This window comes from Thermobia domestica, chromosome 14 (genome assembly GCF_964235325.1).
Source record: "Thermobia domestica chromosome 14, izTheDome1.hap1.1, whole genome shotgun sequence".
Lineage (NCBI taxonomy): Eukaryota > Metazoa > Arthropoda > Insecta > Zygentoma > Lepismatidae > Thermobia > Thermobia domestica.
Genome location: NC_137467.1, coordinates 82,719,818 through 82,734,784, shown reverse-complemented (window position 1 = coordinate 82,734,784; position 14,967 = coordinate 82,719,818). Strand labels below are relative to the sequence as shown.

At 37.3% G+C, this 14,967-nt stretch overlaps 1 protein-coding gene and 2 non-coding genes across 3 annotated transcripts in view; 1 reads left to right on the top strand and 2 right to left on the bottom strand.

Moving 5' to 3' along the window:
- LOC145669887 (nose resistant to fluoxetine protein 6-like) overlaps positions 1-8,373 on the bottom strand; it is a 193,899-nt gene extending 185,526 nt beyond the window's left edge. Inside the window, exons 1-2 of the mRNA XM_081738234.1 lie at positions 8,217-8,373; positions 5,685-5,915 (exon numbers count right to left, since the gene is read on the bottom strand). Coding sequence (XP_081594360.1) covers positions 5,685-5,915; positions 8,217-8,373 — 388 coding nt within the window. The remainder of the gene's footprint in view (positions 1-5,684; positions 5,916-8,216) is intronic.
- A 4,896-nt stretch (positions 8,374-13,269) lies between these two features.
- Positions 13,270-13,343, bottom strand: TRNAN-GUU (transfer RNA asparagine (anticodon GUU)). Its single transcript has one exon. It is a non-coding gene; the product is annotated as a tRNA-Asn (tRNA).
- A 330-nt stretch (positions 13,344-13,673) lies between these two features.
- Positions 13,674-13,765, top strand: TRNAI-UAU (transfer RNA isoleucine (anticodon UAU)). The gene is given in 2 exon segments: positions 13,674-13,711; positions 13,730-13,765. It is a non-coding gene; the product is annotated as a tRNA-Ile (tRNA).
- Positions 13,766-14,967: the final 1,202 nt, after the last annotated feature.

The window sequence follows — 14,967 nt, the reverse complement described above, 5'->3', positions numbered from 1 at the left end:
AGCACCACATAGTAGCACACACCCCGAGGTTATGGGAACAGATTTGAACCATGGAGATGAAGACTGGCCCCAAGCATTCTTTCGTCCGATGTGTCGTTCAACTCCCATTACTATGGCACTTTAAGTAGAGCTTAGTGTGCAGTAACATATAAAATTTCAATCAAATACTTTCCATTACTCAATAAAATTATTTGGTTCCGAGCTTTTTTTTAAAAAAAATAATTGCAACAAATCTATATATGCTAAAATGGAAAGTAGTTTTTGGATTGTTATGGGTTAACACTGTGAAACCTAAAGGCTGGAATATATGAAATCAAAGTGTACACACATATCTATCTCTCTATTTATCTATATATCTTTCCATCTCTCTCTCTCTCTCTCTCTCTCTCTCTCTCTCTCTCTCTATATATATATATATATATATATATATATATATATATATATATATATATATATATATATGTATATATATATATATACAGACACTATAAAGCAAGTGGGCTGATAGTATACGATAGTGTCGGGGATGATGACACCTTTACATCGAACTTTGCTTGTCGTGTAAACATTATTTAACATTAGTGTCTTCATCTTTGACGTACCTATGAGCAATTTACTGTATTAATCCAATGTTCTCGGGATTGCTGCCAGAGTAAGTGTTGCTGTGCTGAGCTTTCGTTACCATACAGCGGCAACATCTTCAGAGCTCTGAAGATGTTGCCGCTGTATGGTAACGAAAGCTCAGCACAGCAACACTTACTCTGGCAGCAATCCCGAGAACATTGGATTAATAGTAGACGCCAGCAAAGCTTCAAGATCAAATTTACTGTATATTCGTGTATTGAAACTGGTGAAACAAATTTCAATGTTTTAGAATGAAAAAAAAAAAAAAAAAAAAAAAAGAAGCCAGGGTCGAGAAGCCTCAGACAACTAACAGCAGAGATATATTATCTTGTAAACTATTTGTCCTTGCCTTGTGAGCTTATTTGAATTTATTTTTAAGACCTTTAGGCAACTTTGGCCGAATGGATAATGATGGGAAAATTAGTGGAATGAAGAAAGTGGTAGGATACTAGACAACTTCGAGAAAACACACACATTCGAAAAATGAAATCTTTGAGTTTTACGTCCCACGGTTATGCCGGTTAGGCTAAAGGAGACAGTGATGATGAGTAATGAATGAAATGGTGGAATGGAGAAAGTGGGAGGAAACGGGAGAACCCCGAGAAAACCCACGCACACGGTGTTTGTCCACCACAAAGTTCACTTGGCGGGGCTGGGATCGAACCCGGGACCCCAAGCACCAGAGGTGAACCCTCTACCACTGAGCCACCGCGGTCCCCACACACATTCAATGTTTGTCCACCACAAAGCTCACATGGCACTAACCGAGATCGAACCGACTACCACATACACCAGAGGTGAAGGCTTCACGGTGTAGCTACCGTGACATTTCTTGTCTTGTGTGTTCTGGGTAATACTTGTAACTTACAAGGGAAGAGCGGGAGATTATATATCGAAGTGGAAGATGGTTTATATACCAATCGAAAGCACTAATGAAGCCTATTACAAAACTGTAATAAAAATTTTCCGAATGCATATACTATGCGAATTATATGGATATAGAGTGTCCAGATAATCCGTTACCACCCCTTGAAATCGCCAACGATAAGACAGATGCCAAAACTCGAAAACATGTGTTTGATCATTTTAAAAGTACAACGTATCAAAGCAAAAATTCTTGTCACAAGGCCACCCGCAGTGTACTGGGCGGGGTCCAACTCAAAAATTACAAAAGGTAAGGGGGTCAAGTAGCATATCGTTCGAAACTTCTTGGGAAATGAAAGAAGACGGAACAAGTCTCAATACTCTAAAATTACCTTGTGCAAAATGGCGGCCGGTCAAACTATCAGCAAAAACGTCATTGTAAAGTCGATGGCCACCCCCCAAAAAATCCTGAAACGGTGAGGCAGATGTCAAAACAGGAAAACATGTGTGTCATCATTTCAAAAGTACAATGATTGGAAGTAAAAATATTTGTCTCAGGGTCCTCCACAATGTCCCAGGCGGGGTCATGTTCAAATTGTTCAAATGGCAACGGAGGTCAAGTAGCACATCGTTTAAAGCTGTTATTAAATGAAAGCAGAAAGAACAAGTATGGACGCTCTACGATAATACTGTGCAAACATCTTGCATTTTAGTTGTTCTTTCTGTAACCGGGTTTTAGTTTATTTTCACTTTAATTCTTGTACTCAACGGAAATAAAGGAAATGCCCCTACTGTGAGATTCTGCTCTTTGAGCCCAATAATATCTAAATAAAGAAAAAATAATAATAAAAGCAAATTAAGACATAAAGAAAAGAAACAACAACATTTGACATCTTTGAGTATAGAACTGACTAGTTAACATATAATGCACTTCCACGAACATAAATAAGTAGAGGTTGGAGCCATCAGAAGTAAAGACTCTTACCTCTACTTATTTATGTTTATGACTGCACAACAGTGGTACTTATGCTCGTTATCTAGTTTATCAATTATAAAATGATTCAAACGAAAGAATTCATTGCGCCAGGAAGAGTAAATACGTACAAATGTCTCAGAATAAAAACAAGTGCCGATTGCAAAATGGAAAGTGAACGTGCTCAGAAAATCGAAATGAAGATGTACATTTTGACCGGCCGCCATTTTACACAGGGTAATTTTAGAGGATCGAGACTTGTTCCGGGTTCTTTTATTTCTCAACAGCTTTATTTGACCATATTTGCCATTTGAAAATTTTGAGTAGGACCCCGTCTGGAACCTTGGGGAGGACCCTGGGACAAACATTTTTACTTTCAATCATTGTACTTTTGAAAAGATGACACACATCTTTTTCTTTTTTGACATCTGTCTTACCGTTTCAGTTTTTTTTTTCTTTCTTTGGAGGGTGGCCATAGACTCTACAATGACGTTTTTGCTGACAGTTTGACCGGCCGCCATTTTGCACAGGGTAATTTTAGAGAGTTGGGACTTGTTCGTCTTCTTTCATTTCCTAAGAAGTTTCGAACGAATACTATTTGACCCCCTTACCTTTTGTAATTTTTGAGTTGGATCCCGCCTGGGACTCTGCGGGTGGCCCTGGGACAACAATGTTTGCTTTGATACATTGTACTTTTATAATGATCAAAACCGTGTTTTCCAGTTTTAGCATCTGTCTCATCGTTTGCGATTTCAAGGGGTGGAAATGGATTTTCTGGACACCCTGTATATTCATATAACTCGCACAGTATATGCATTCGGAAAATTTTTATTACAGTTTTATAATAGGAGTCATTAGTGCTTTCGATTGGTATATAAACCATCTTCCACTTCGATATATAATCTCCCTCTCTTCCCTTGTTAGTTGTATCTTGATTACCATGGTGCAGCCTGCTACATTTTACTTTCGTTCCCATGGTATGCTGCTATATTTTTACGAGACAAGACGAGACAAAACGGGACAAACGAGACGAGACGAGACGAGACGGGACAGAACCTCTCGAGACGAGACACGAGACGGGACGAGCACATTTTTTCGAGACGAGACACGAGGCGAGACATGCTTTGCACGAGACGAGACGAGACAGCCTGAAGTCTCGTCTCGTCTCGTCTCGTGGCAACACTAGTTTAAATCCTTGACTGTATTTTGGGGAAATAATGTTCATGATCTGTTAGTTGCTTACCGTGAATTTAAAAGTAAGGTTATTGAAGTTCTCAACAGTGAAGATAAGGAAGTTTACATTGTATGATTGTTAAACAGTTTAAAAGTTAACTACAGGTCTTTTGCTGTCAGCTCGTTGCGTTCAATGTGGTTGTCAATCTCGAGTGTTGATGCCGAGAGATTCTTTTTAAGCATGATTGTTACTGACAGGAGAACAAACTTAAAAAAGAATTGTTCCTGTCTTGTATATACAATGGTATGTTGTATATTTTTACTTGTAACGATTATTAACTTGTAATTTTGGGCCGTAAGGTATTTTAAATATGTACTAGGCTGATTCTACTAAAGAAAAAGAGAAAGAAAAAAAGAAATAAGTCAGATATAATGTCTATAAAAAGATATTCAAATGTTTTTAAATAATAGGATTTTGGAATGTCGTTGTCAGGGCAACCAAAAAATAAATAGTTATTATTGAGAGAGTTAAGCAGACATATTAGAAAGTTGTGTAAAAGGTATATGTACACATCTTCATTATATTTATTAAAAATAAGTACATAAAAGATACATTGATGTATGATGTATTTTAATGGGCTCAACAATTAATTTTATAAACGGACCGTTCTACTTGCTGCATGTTATCCTTTAACAAGGATGACGTTAGAGGAAGTGTTTACATTTTTTAGTTAGAATGTGCACCTAATCAAGGTATATCCTCATTTTTGTAAGATACAGGGGCGTAAATAAGGGCCCCGCAGACACCGCATTGCGGGAGGACCTCAAGCCATCATGGGGCCCCCAAATCGGGAAGTGGGACATAAAGAAGGGGCCCCACTCCACGATGTCTGCGGGAGGGTCTCCAAGCCTTTGGTTACGCCACTGATTAGATATATACTTTACTACCAAAAATATTGTAATGTTTTGGTAGAGTCAAATGATAGACCGGGGGCGCGGTGGCTCAGTGGTAGAGCGTTCACCTCTGGTGCTTGGGGTCCCGGGTTCGATCCCAGCCCCCGCCAAGTGAACTTTGTGGTGGACAAACACCGTGCTCGTGGGTTTTCTCGGGGTTCTCCCGTTTCCTCCCACTTTCTTCATTCCACTATTTCACTCATCTCTCATCATCACCGTCTCCTTTAGCCTAACCGGCATAACCGTGGGACGTAAAACTCAAAGATGTCAAATGATAGACCGGGAGTCTTTTCCCCTTCACCACGTTTTATTACAAAATATAATAAATGCAAGTGTCTCTAATTCAATGTCTCTTCCTCAATGACCAAGTGAAGGAATACTAAATGTTTTGCCGGGTGCCCCTTCCACTCATGGCAGTTTCCAGAACACTTTGGCAGGTTGTAGGTTAGAATCGGATTATAAGTTTAAGATGGGATCCCTAGTCCAGTGCGACATAGGGTAAGGAAGAGGTGCTCCTAGTCCACAGCGACATAGGAAGGTAAACGTTAGGCGATCAGTTGGTCGACTGATGCTGGATCCCTCGGTGGTCCTCCTTTTATTTGTCCTCCTCGGGTTCTTCCGTAGATCCGTCTGATTTCGGTGTTCCTCGGTGTCTTCCGTGTCGGCTTGTTGTCTGCCAGGTTGTTTATAATCATTAGCACGTGTTGAGCTGACACGTGCGTCTGTTGTGATGTGGGGATCCTTGCAATATACTTTTAAATAGTTCCATAATTTAAAAAAAAAAAATTGTGCTACATTTTTAAAAAATAAAGGTGAAAATGCGAAAATTGTGAAAAATTAATGCTACAAAATATGAAAATTGTTTCGAAAAAGTTTCATCTCTACCCATGATATACCTATGATAGTCTGGGTTCTGGTTGCCCTCCCCCCTGGTCCTACCTTCTAGACCCGCCTCTGATCTTTAATTTCACAATCATTCACTCTCAGTAACCATCCGTCCCCTTTACCTTAAAAAGCATACCCGTTGGACGTTAAACTGAAAAAATGTTTCATTTCACAAAATAAAAATAAAACGTAAAACATAAAGAATACATACTCTGGATAGCCCACATTTTGTAGTTTCTCAGCTCTTGAAGATATAGCTGACTTTGATTCTTGCATTCACTGTTTGTCACTGTGTCAAAGGAAGGCACAAACATCGGAAGCTTTGAAAATATATTTGGTACTTCTTTACGCTCATTGACATCATCAACGTTCGTATGATTTTGATACGAAACCGATTCTTCATTGTCATCTGCGCTGGAGTAATTAGGATCTTCTTCTAAACCTGCAAAACAAGAAGTAAGTACTTTAAGAAAGCATAGAATTTTTATATACTACATTTTTGAAATGGTTACCGGATTGATTGATTCATTAAATACTTTTTTAAAAGGAAATTTTAAGATTTTTAAACCTAAAAGAGCAATTTTTAGACTTTTAAAGTACGTTAAGCAAACGCTGAGCTCTGTCTGTCTGTCAACAGGTTTCACAGCAGAAACGGTCAGAAATAGCGAGAAATGGTTTATTCAGTGGCGTATGCGAAAGTTCCTCAAAAAGGGTTCAAACCTTTAAGTTGATAATATATAAGATGTTTGTAAGCATATATTATTCACTTCCACCCCCACTTCCGGTTCCAATATTGGATTCCGTTGATCTAAAACAGTAAGAGGAAGCGACAAATGTTTATATATGGATTCAGTGTCGGAAGAATATTTAAACTCAGCGCTTATCCTTCTCTTGAAACCGGAAGTAGTAGAAATTTGTACTATTTCTAGTTTCAGTATTGATTTCTATAGAACGGAAAACTGTAACAAAAAATGGTTTTGATATGGATTTAATGTTCGAAGAACAGGATCCAACTTCGGTTATCCCTGCATTGTAACCCGAAGTGATAAATCTATTATTTCTGGTTTAGATATTGAATTGTATCCCTTCATTGGAACCAGAAGTGATAAATCTATTACTTCTGGTTTAAACATTGAATCACATCCCTTCATTGCAACTAATAGTGATAAATATATTACTCCCGGTTTAAATATTGAATTGCATCCCTTCATTGGAACCAGAAGTGATAAATATATTACTTCTGGTTTAAATATTGAATCACATCTCTTCGTTGCAACCAGAAGTGATAAATCTATTACTTCTGGTTTAAATATTGAATTGTATCACTTCATTGGAGCCAGAAGTGATAAATCTATTACTTCTGGTTTAAATATTCAATTACATCCCTTCATTGTAACTAGAAATGATAAATCTATTATTTTCTTTTTCAATATTGAATCACATCTTTTCATTGCAACTAGAAATGATAAATCTATTGTTTCCGGTTTAAGTGTTAATCACATCTCTTCATTGCAACCAGAAGTGATAAATCTATTATGTACGGTTTAAATATTGAAACATACCCATAAAACTATTACTTCTTGTTTAAATATTGAATCACATTCCTTCATTACAACCAGAAGTGATAAATTTATTACAGCATTATGCATACAGTGTATCACTCAATCTCGTGATAGGGAATAGTGGATATTCCTCTAAAATGGCAATATATTTATGGGAGCATGACGTGACGTGATCTTTAACCATAAAGAAGTGGGCTTTTTAAATGCAGGAAACTCTTTAAACGTGGAATGGCTTACACTTGTTTTGAAATTTACTTAGCTCAAATCTAATTTCTCATCTCCAAGTGGACTGAAAGACACGAAACATAAACCTTTGGGCTTTGCTTTGCTAATATTTTATTTTAGACTGAAAACTGCATTAAGCGTTTTCAGATAAACCCGGTGTTTGTAGGTAAAACGTCAGAGCAGGACCCACTGAAAACCGAAATATTTCACGATTAGGCGGAGAGACTGTGGATCATACGCTTTTTGGGGCGTTCACCACACATAAACATAGACTGTGGTTTGAGACGGAAAACAATGATCGTATCACACGTTTCCAGGCATGAGCGGTCTATATTGCATGTTCGCGACACTATTGGCGTCGTGCTAAAGTGTGATGGTCTCTTATCAGGATTTCAGCCATGCTATCCTACCCCGTATGTAACTCGTAGCTCGCGGTGGATTATGATAGTCAACACAGACTGTGAGAGATGCTGTTAAGAGACGAAATTAAAATACCATTAATTTTACAGTAATTATGTGATATATTCAAATAGATAATCGAAAAGTGGAACAAGATCTCGCTAGACAATATTATTTTACATGACATGCCGTTATCACGGTTCACTTAATCTGCTTTCGATTTCCAGTGTGTTTATTTTTGCGTTTCTAAATGGCTGCGAACGGAAAGCTACTAGATGACTCGTGATAACGGTACCTCATGCAAAATAATATTGTCTAGCGCGCTCTTGTTCCACATTTCGATCTATTTGAAGATATTATATAATTACTGTAAAATTAGCGGTATTTTAATTTCGCAGTGATTAGGCTTCCCTCCGTTGCTTGAACGGCGTCGCACTACGGTTCTGAGTCACAATCCACTTTGATGCTGGGCGGAATTTTTCACTGAAGCTTTTTGTCCTACCATTGTTCGTATTTGCCGATGTGATTTTGCCGTGAGTTTTGTAGGTCTTCATTACCTTGCATACCGTACCTTGCGACACATCCTGAACATATACTTGATACTTTTGTCAAGCTCGCCCCACATAACCGAGCATCAACAATTTGTCCTGTTTGGAAACCAGACAAGTCACCGAATTTACATTTTACACTATCATCGTGAAATCTTCTGCTCATTTAACTGCTCACTATCGTTCTCCTGCTCTTCCTGTAGTGCGGAGTTTGCCCTAGTACACCATCGCCAACAGCTCGCGCTGCGGCCGCCGCTTGACCGTTGGTAACTAAGATATTTTAACGCGTTTCCATTACACTGATAAGGATTTGTATGTACCGTACATAATATATTCATCACACGATTATAGAAGTAATATAAATGCCATAGATTGTCGATTTACTAGTCATAGATTGTTTTCTTCAAATACTTGAAGAAATTTTGTTAAAATCGTACAAGAATTTACTACAAAGATTTGCGGCCCTGAGTATAGTAGTCGCTAACACTGTCGTCTTTCGTACAAAAGGTCCTGGGTTCGATTCCCAGTGGGGGCACTCGGTCGAAAAAGTATAAAAGCTTTTTCTTTCAGGCCAGTTATCCTGAGTAAGGTTTTCCTCATTCACATCAGGCAAATGCCGGGATGGTAAATAACATATAGGTCCCAGGCCGCTTCCTTCCTTCTCCAATCCTTTCTTCTTTCTCTTTCCTCGGATAGTGTGATCGCCAAGGGACGTCATTTCTCAAACGTGACGGGCTAACATGGCCATAGATGCCGAGAGCCCAGAAATCTAAATCCTAACCCTAATCCTAAGATTTTCAAAATTAGAAATAAGCAATACGTGCTTAATGTATATATTAATTATATCATCATATACCTAATCATTGTATTTCCTACCAAAATGTCATTTTCATTATGCAGACTTTTTCACTATCCTTCTAGATAGATATTTAACAATGTTGGAGAGAGACAACAGCACTATCGAACTCCCCTTCTAATTGCACTTTTCTCTGTCGTTCCTCTCCTTTCAATCAGCACAAGAACCCCTATCCCAATTACTACTAAATCTGAGTTTTATCTACAGAAATTGACTAATCCCTTTTCCCTTTCATTTCTTTCGCCTAAACTATATTTGTCTATGATACTATCTTCCTCTCCTTCTCCTACAGCTGGATTAAAATGTCTCATTACAATTACGGATGCATCGCTCTTCTTCCTGTTTATAATTTCTTCTAATTTCTCATAATTTTTTCTGTTTCTTCAGTTGTGTGTGATGCGGTCGGTGCGTATGTCTATATCACCGCTAGGGCCTTCTTTTTTCTTCTTAAAGTCTTAACATCATAACTCTATCATCAACAAACTCAACTTTCAGTACCTTTTCTCTTAAGAGGCCTCATCCCGGCAAAATTAAAATACCCCTAATTTTACCGTAATTATGTGATATCTTCAAATAGATAAAAGATAATCGAAATGTGGAACAAGAGCGCCTTAGACAATATTATTTTGAGTGAGGTACCGTTATAACAAATCACCTAGTGGCTTTCCGTTTTCAGCCGTTTAGAAACGCGAAAATAAATGCCGATTTTCAAAATGGATCGAAATTGAAAGCAGATAAGTGAGTCGTGATAACGGTATCTCATGTAAAATAATGATGTCTAGAGCGCTCTTGTTCCACACTTCGATTATCTTTTATCTATTTGAAGATATCACATAATTACTGTAAAATTAGCGGTATTTTAATTTTGCCGGGATGAGGTCTCTTAAGTGTTTACCAAGAATTATTCCTACACCATAATGAGCACATTTTTCATTACTTTGGGCAACATCGTGCCCATGGGTTTTCTCTTGTTACTCCCGTTTCCTCCCTTTTCTAATTCCACCAATTCTTCCATCATCATTCACTTACCTTAATCATCCATCTTTGGTTGGGACTTCCTTTAACATAGCTACATTAATCTTATTACATAACTTCTGTCATAGGAATTGGACACTCAACAAACGAGGGAAAATTTGATAAAAAAAAGGGAAATGTTGTATGTTGAGGGAAATTTTCTAACGGAAACTTACGAACACTGATGGAGTAGAGTTTTAACAAACGTCAGCATTGCAATTCACACAGAACAAAACAGGTTTCATTTATCACACACACTTGCAAATTATAGCAACTGGAAACGAAAAAAGAAATGGTAAATGTATTTGAATTGTTAGATAAATAAATTTTGCTAATTCAAGTTTAATGCCAATGCCAAAGGAATAGAGAGAGGGAATGATATGAAAGAAAAGAAGACATATTTCTCATCAGTGCTATGCAGTGTCTTTTTCTACGTGCTCTTAACGATGGTTTTTGATTCAAGCAATCAGATTTAAGCCCAGACTTAAGCAATCTTTAATTCAGATTATAGGTAACTACATACAGGGTGTCTCAAAAATCTCCTAACATAGGGTAACTCTATTATTATCAGAATTACAACAAAATATGAGAGGGGAAACCGTCTCCAAATATGATGTTTTCAGTCTAAAGTGAAATAATTTTCTAAATCAAACGAACCGTTTGGCCTGTACACTCTTTATGCGTCCAGTGTTAAATGAAAATGCAACGTTGCCATTTACCTGGACTCACAACATAAAGTGAATGCGGGCATAGGGGGTCTATTTGAAATGGGGGCTGGCCATCGACACATTAGTATAAAAGACAGTAATTTCATTAACTTATGTTGTGGGTCCAGGCAAATGACACCACAGCATTTTCATTTAACATTGAGAGCATAAAGAGTGTACGACCCAAAGGCTCGTCCGATTTAAAAAAAAAAAAAAAAAAAAAAAAACTTAGGTCGAAAACATATTTGAAGAAGGTTTGAACAGATTTGAAGTCTCTTACATTTTGTTGTAACTCTGATAATAACCCTATTTGAGGGGACTTTTGAGACATCTTATATATATATATATATATATATATATATATATATATATATATATATATATATATATATATATACATATATATAGGGAAAACCGGGGTATTCGCGAACACTGAAGTGGTGGTAGTCAGTTGAATGGATTGTCACGTTTTGTTGTTTTTGTCGATTCACTTATAACGTTGATTCAACAATGTGGGCAAGGTATGTTGGTTCTTATCTACATTGTTACAGATGAGTTTATATATTCCTCTATATTTGAGCATCAGTTCTTTGTAATCTTACTAGCCTTTATGCAGTCAGCAATTAGTTTCAACTATAACAATAAAATGGCGTCTCATGGAGACAAAACGTTTGCCATTAAACCGGAAGTTCGGGATTGCCCCATGGCAAATAAATTATCAAAGATTTTTAATAGTTTTTTTTTTATTGAAAAGTAAGTAATAAGTTAATGAAATTGGTTTGGAAAATAGATCATATTTTGGCAATAAGCGTTATTAGCTTTATTAATTAAAATAGTTTGTTATATTTATTATTTGCTTATTTATTAGTTATGTCTGTAATTATAATTCTTATTAAAAATTTAAATATTAAATTACGGTATATTTTTAATGTATTTTAATGCATTTTGCTTGTTTCCTGAAGGAAAGTTCAAAATAAACAGTATGTTCGGGATTACCCCGACCACTGGGGCAATTCCGAACATAGATACATTTTTAAACCATTTCACTGATCTGTTGAAAAATGTTGCTTTTGATCGTCCTATACACTATATATATATAATAGTTATTCAACAAATAACCCAGTTTTATTGTAGACAGTAGAATCATACTATAAATTTAATATAGCATGTGATGGGAGTCAAGCGTGTGGAAGAGCACAAACGCTACTATTAGGTCAATGGCTGTGGTATAATCTTTCTTGAGGGTAGGTAACCTTATGTAAAAGCATTAATCTACACACACTACACACGACGATATGTATTACAGTTCAAAGCGCTCTGTACGAACGTTACTTTCTATTTCATCCTTGGCTCTGACCTCTTTTTTGTTGCTTCATTGAGCGGATGTTTTTTATTGGTCATTGACCTTCAGCATCCTTTGCCAACAGTCTTGGCTGCAATAGTTTCCACTTCAAAGTATTGGATATCGAAGAAAAAGTTTGAACAACTTCTGTTTGGACTTTGGTCAGCGATGTACAGGATTTAAATCTTAATAAATAAAAAATGAAAATAATGTCGTTTGTGATTACATCATGTGAAAAGAACAGTGGTGTCGTTCAAATCACTTAACAACTGGTTAAGTTAATTGAGCTTAATGGGATTACTGTATGATTATGTTATTATATTTCCATACGATTTCTTTACTTACTTACTACAATGATAGCCCTACTAATAACAGTGAGTAAGATTAAATCATTTATGCGTTATACTTCGTATATTGATTCTCAGGAACAGGAATAAAGAACTATAGTTACTTTTTTCGTAAGCACTGGGTGTAGAGGTTAGAGCACCAATGTATAATAGCCGGGCCTTGGGTTGATTGCGGCCCACTGAACCCTTTTATCTGGTCCGCCTGATCCGTTATTGGAAATGTAGCCCTATTGTATATTTCCTACATCAAGTTCAATATAAATACATCCGTACGGATTTTAAAAGTTGTGCTAAAGAACTGTAGAAACACCATATGTGGATACCAGGATCATACCTATCGTAAAAAGATATGGGATTGGGTGGTTGAACCCTCTTTTGATGAAATGTTGCGTATGTGACTGGGAAGAAGGTTTATTTCTTAATAACTAGGCCCGTAGCCAGCCCAAAAATGTAGGGGGAGGGGCGATCCAACCACATGAAAGTTCATCACCATATTATATTTCAAGCGTACCGTGAAAATTTTAGGGGGGCAGCAAATATTGGGGGGCCCGGCCCCCATAGACCCCCCCTGGAAACGGACCTGTTAATAACCACAATGTTCATAAGAATAAAACAAAATTGATCGATCAGCTGTGTGTTTAAAGCTATTACTTCATGGTCTTTTCTGTCGTGTGTTTTGAGTCTTTTAGTTCAGATGTTTCGAAAGAAAAAATGTAGTACGAAACCGTAAGTTGAATGAGTTATAAACTTTTTTGAAAATTCTAGTTCATCTATAGTCAAACATAAAACTAACAATCGCCCCCGGGTGGGCTCGAACCACCAACCTTTTGGTTAACAGCCGAACGCGCTAGCCGATTGCGCCACGGAGGCTCTGCACGATCTTGCTTGCACTCACATTAGATAACGTGGCACTACTTATCAGTCAGATGAGATGGTACACTATAACTTATAAACAATATTGTATCAACGTATTGTTTCTCCCTTTCATTAGATGTGAAATACCATTTTCAACATATGTGTTAGCCCGAAAGTTTTTAAAATAATGAAAGAATAAAGAAACACCACCTTCAGACTTAGTAGGTCTACTGAATATTTTTTAAGTTTTTATTTTGTTTATTTATTTTTGGAAAAGAAAGAACATAATAGATAAAACTGTGAGGATATTATGGAAACTGTTCAGTGAGATCCTATCATTACCAAGCTTCAGTGGCGCAATTGGTTAGCGCACGGTACTTATAAGTCAGCACTTGTGGGCCATGCCGGGGTTGTGAGTTCGAGCCTCACCTGAAGCAACATTTTTGTTTTCCATTCTGACCAATGATTTAAATCTTAAATATAGGGATAGCTACCCGAATTGCTCTTTGTTATGATTCTATACAGTAGCGCATGCAAGAGGAGCTTTGGTGCCTAAACCCCGTTTGAGCAAGTATCTGATTTTAAAGACATAAAAGCAGTTTTTTCCAGCACTTGTTCAGCCAAAGAAGAAGCGGTAGAGGGCATTTATGTCTGCGAAGCACATTACCATCAATGTTTCCTGTTTTAGTCCATGCAGATCCAAGTCAAATATTACATGAGCAATGCAAGGTTTTTGAAAACGAATACAAATACAGGCACGCACATGCCATACTTCGGTTGACGACCGCGAGCTCAGTCATCTGGGTTACTACTGACAAAGTGTGGCAATTTTCTTGCATACATTGATATTCCTTCAATAATAGTGTGGTTGAATCGTCTTAGATAAAAGCAAAAGTGAACCTCAGATGAAAGTAAATAAAAGAAAGGAAAATGGAAACAATGCAACTAATAATAAAGAAAAATTGATTCTGAATGCGTCATTAGCGCAGTCAATACACGAATGGACAAACTGCTACGACCCTGCATTTTCACTGCATCTTCGGATCGCTATTATTGGCAGCAGGCTACAAGCTTTCAGTTAGTAACAAGGAATGCTGCTAAATCGAGTGCACGTGTGTCACAAAAGAAGGTAAGGTCATCGAGTTTGATCAGTGTGACTCAAGAAGAGAATCACATTATCTCAAACAAGAGAATCACATTATCTCAAACAAGAGAATCACATTATCTCAAACAAGAGAATCAATTGTAGAAATAGTGACAACGAGCACATTGATATGAACAAAGCTACTCACGTGTAAGTAATTGTTATTTCTTCCGGTATAGTATTTTGCGCCCCTCTGGCACTGGCGCCCAGGGCAGTGTTCTACTTGCTTCACCCTAGATACGCCTCTGCTTTAAGCACGTAAAGTTTGATATACAATTTTAATACTTTAAAGGGTAAATAACTTTTCTGGGAAGAAACAAATTACATCGCATAACTTTTTTTTTAAAAAAAAAAATCCAATTTCCTTTTTAAATCACAACTATCACTTCAATCGTACACTCGAGCTCCTTCGTGTCTCAGCGGTTAGCGTACGCGAATTTGGCCTGGGAGACCCGGGTTCGATTCCCGGCGGGAGCTCATGTGGTTTGGATTCCA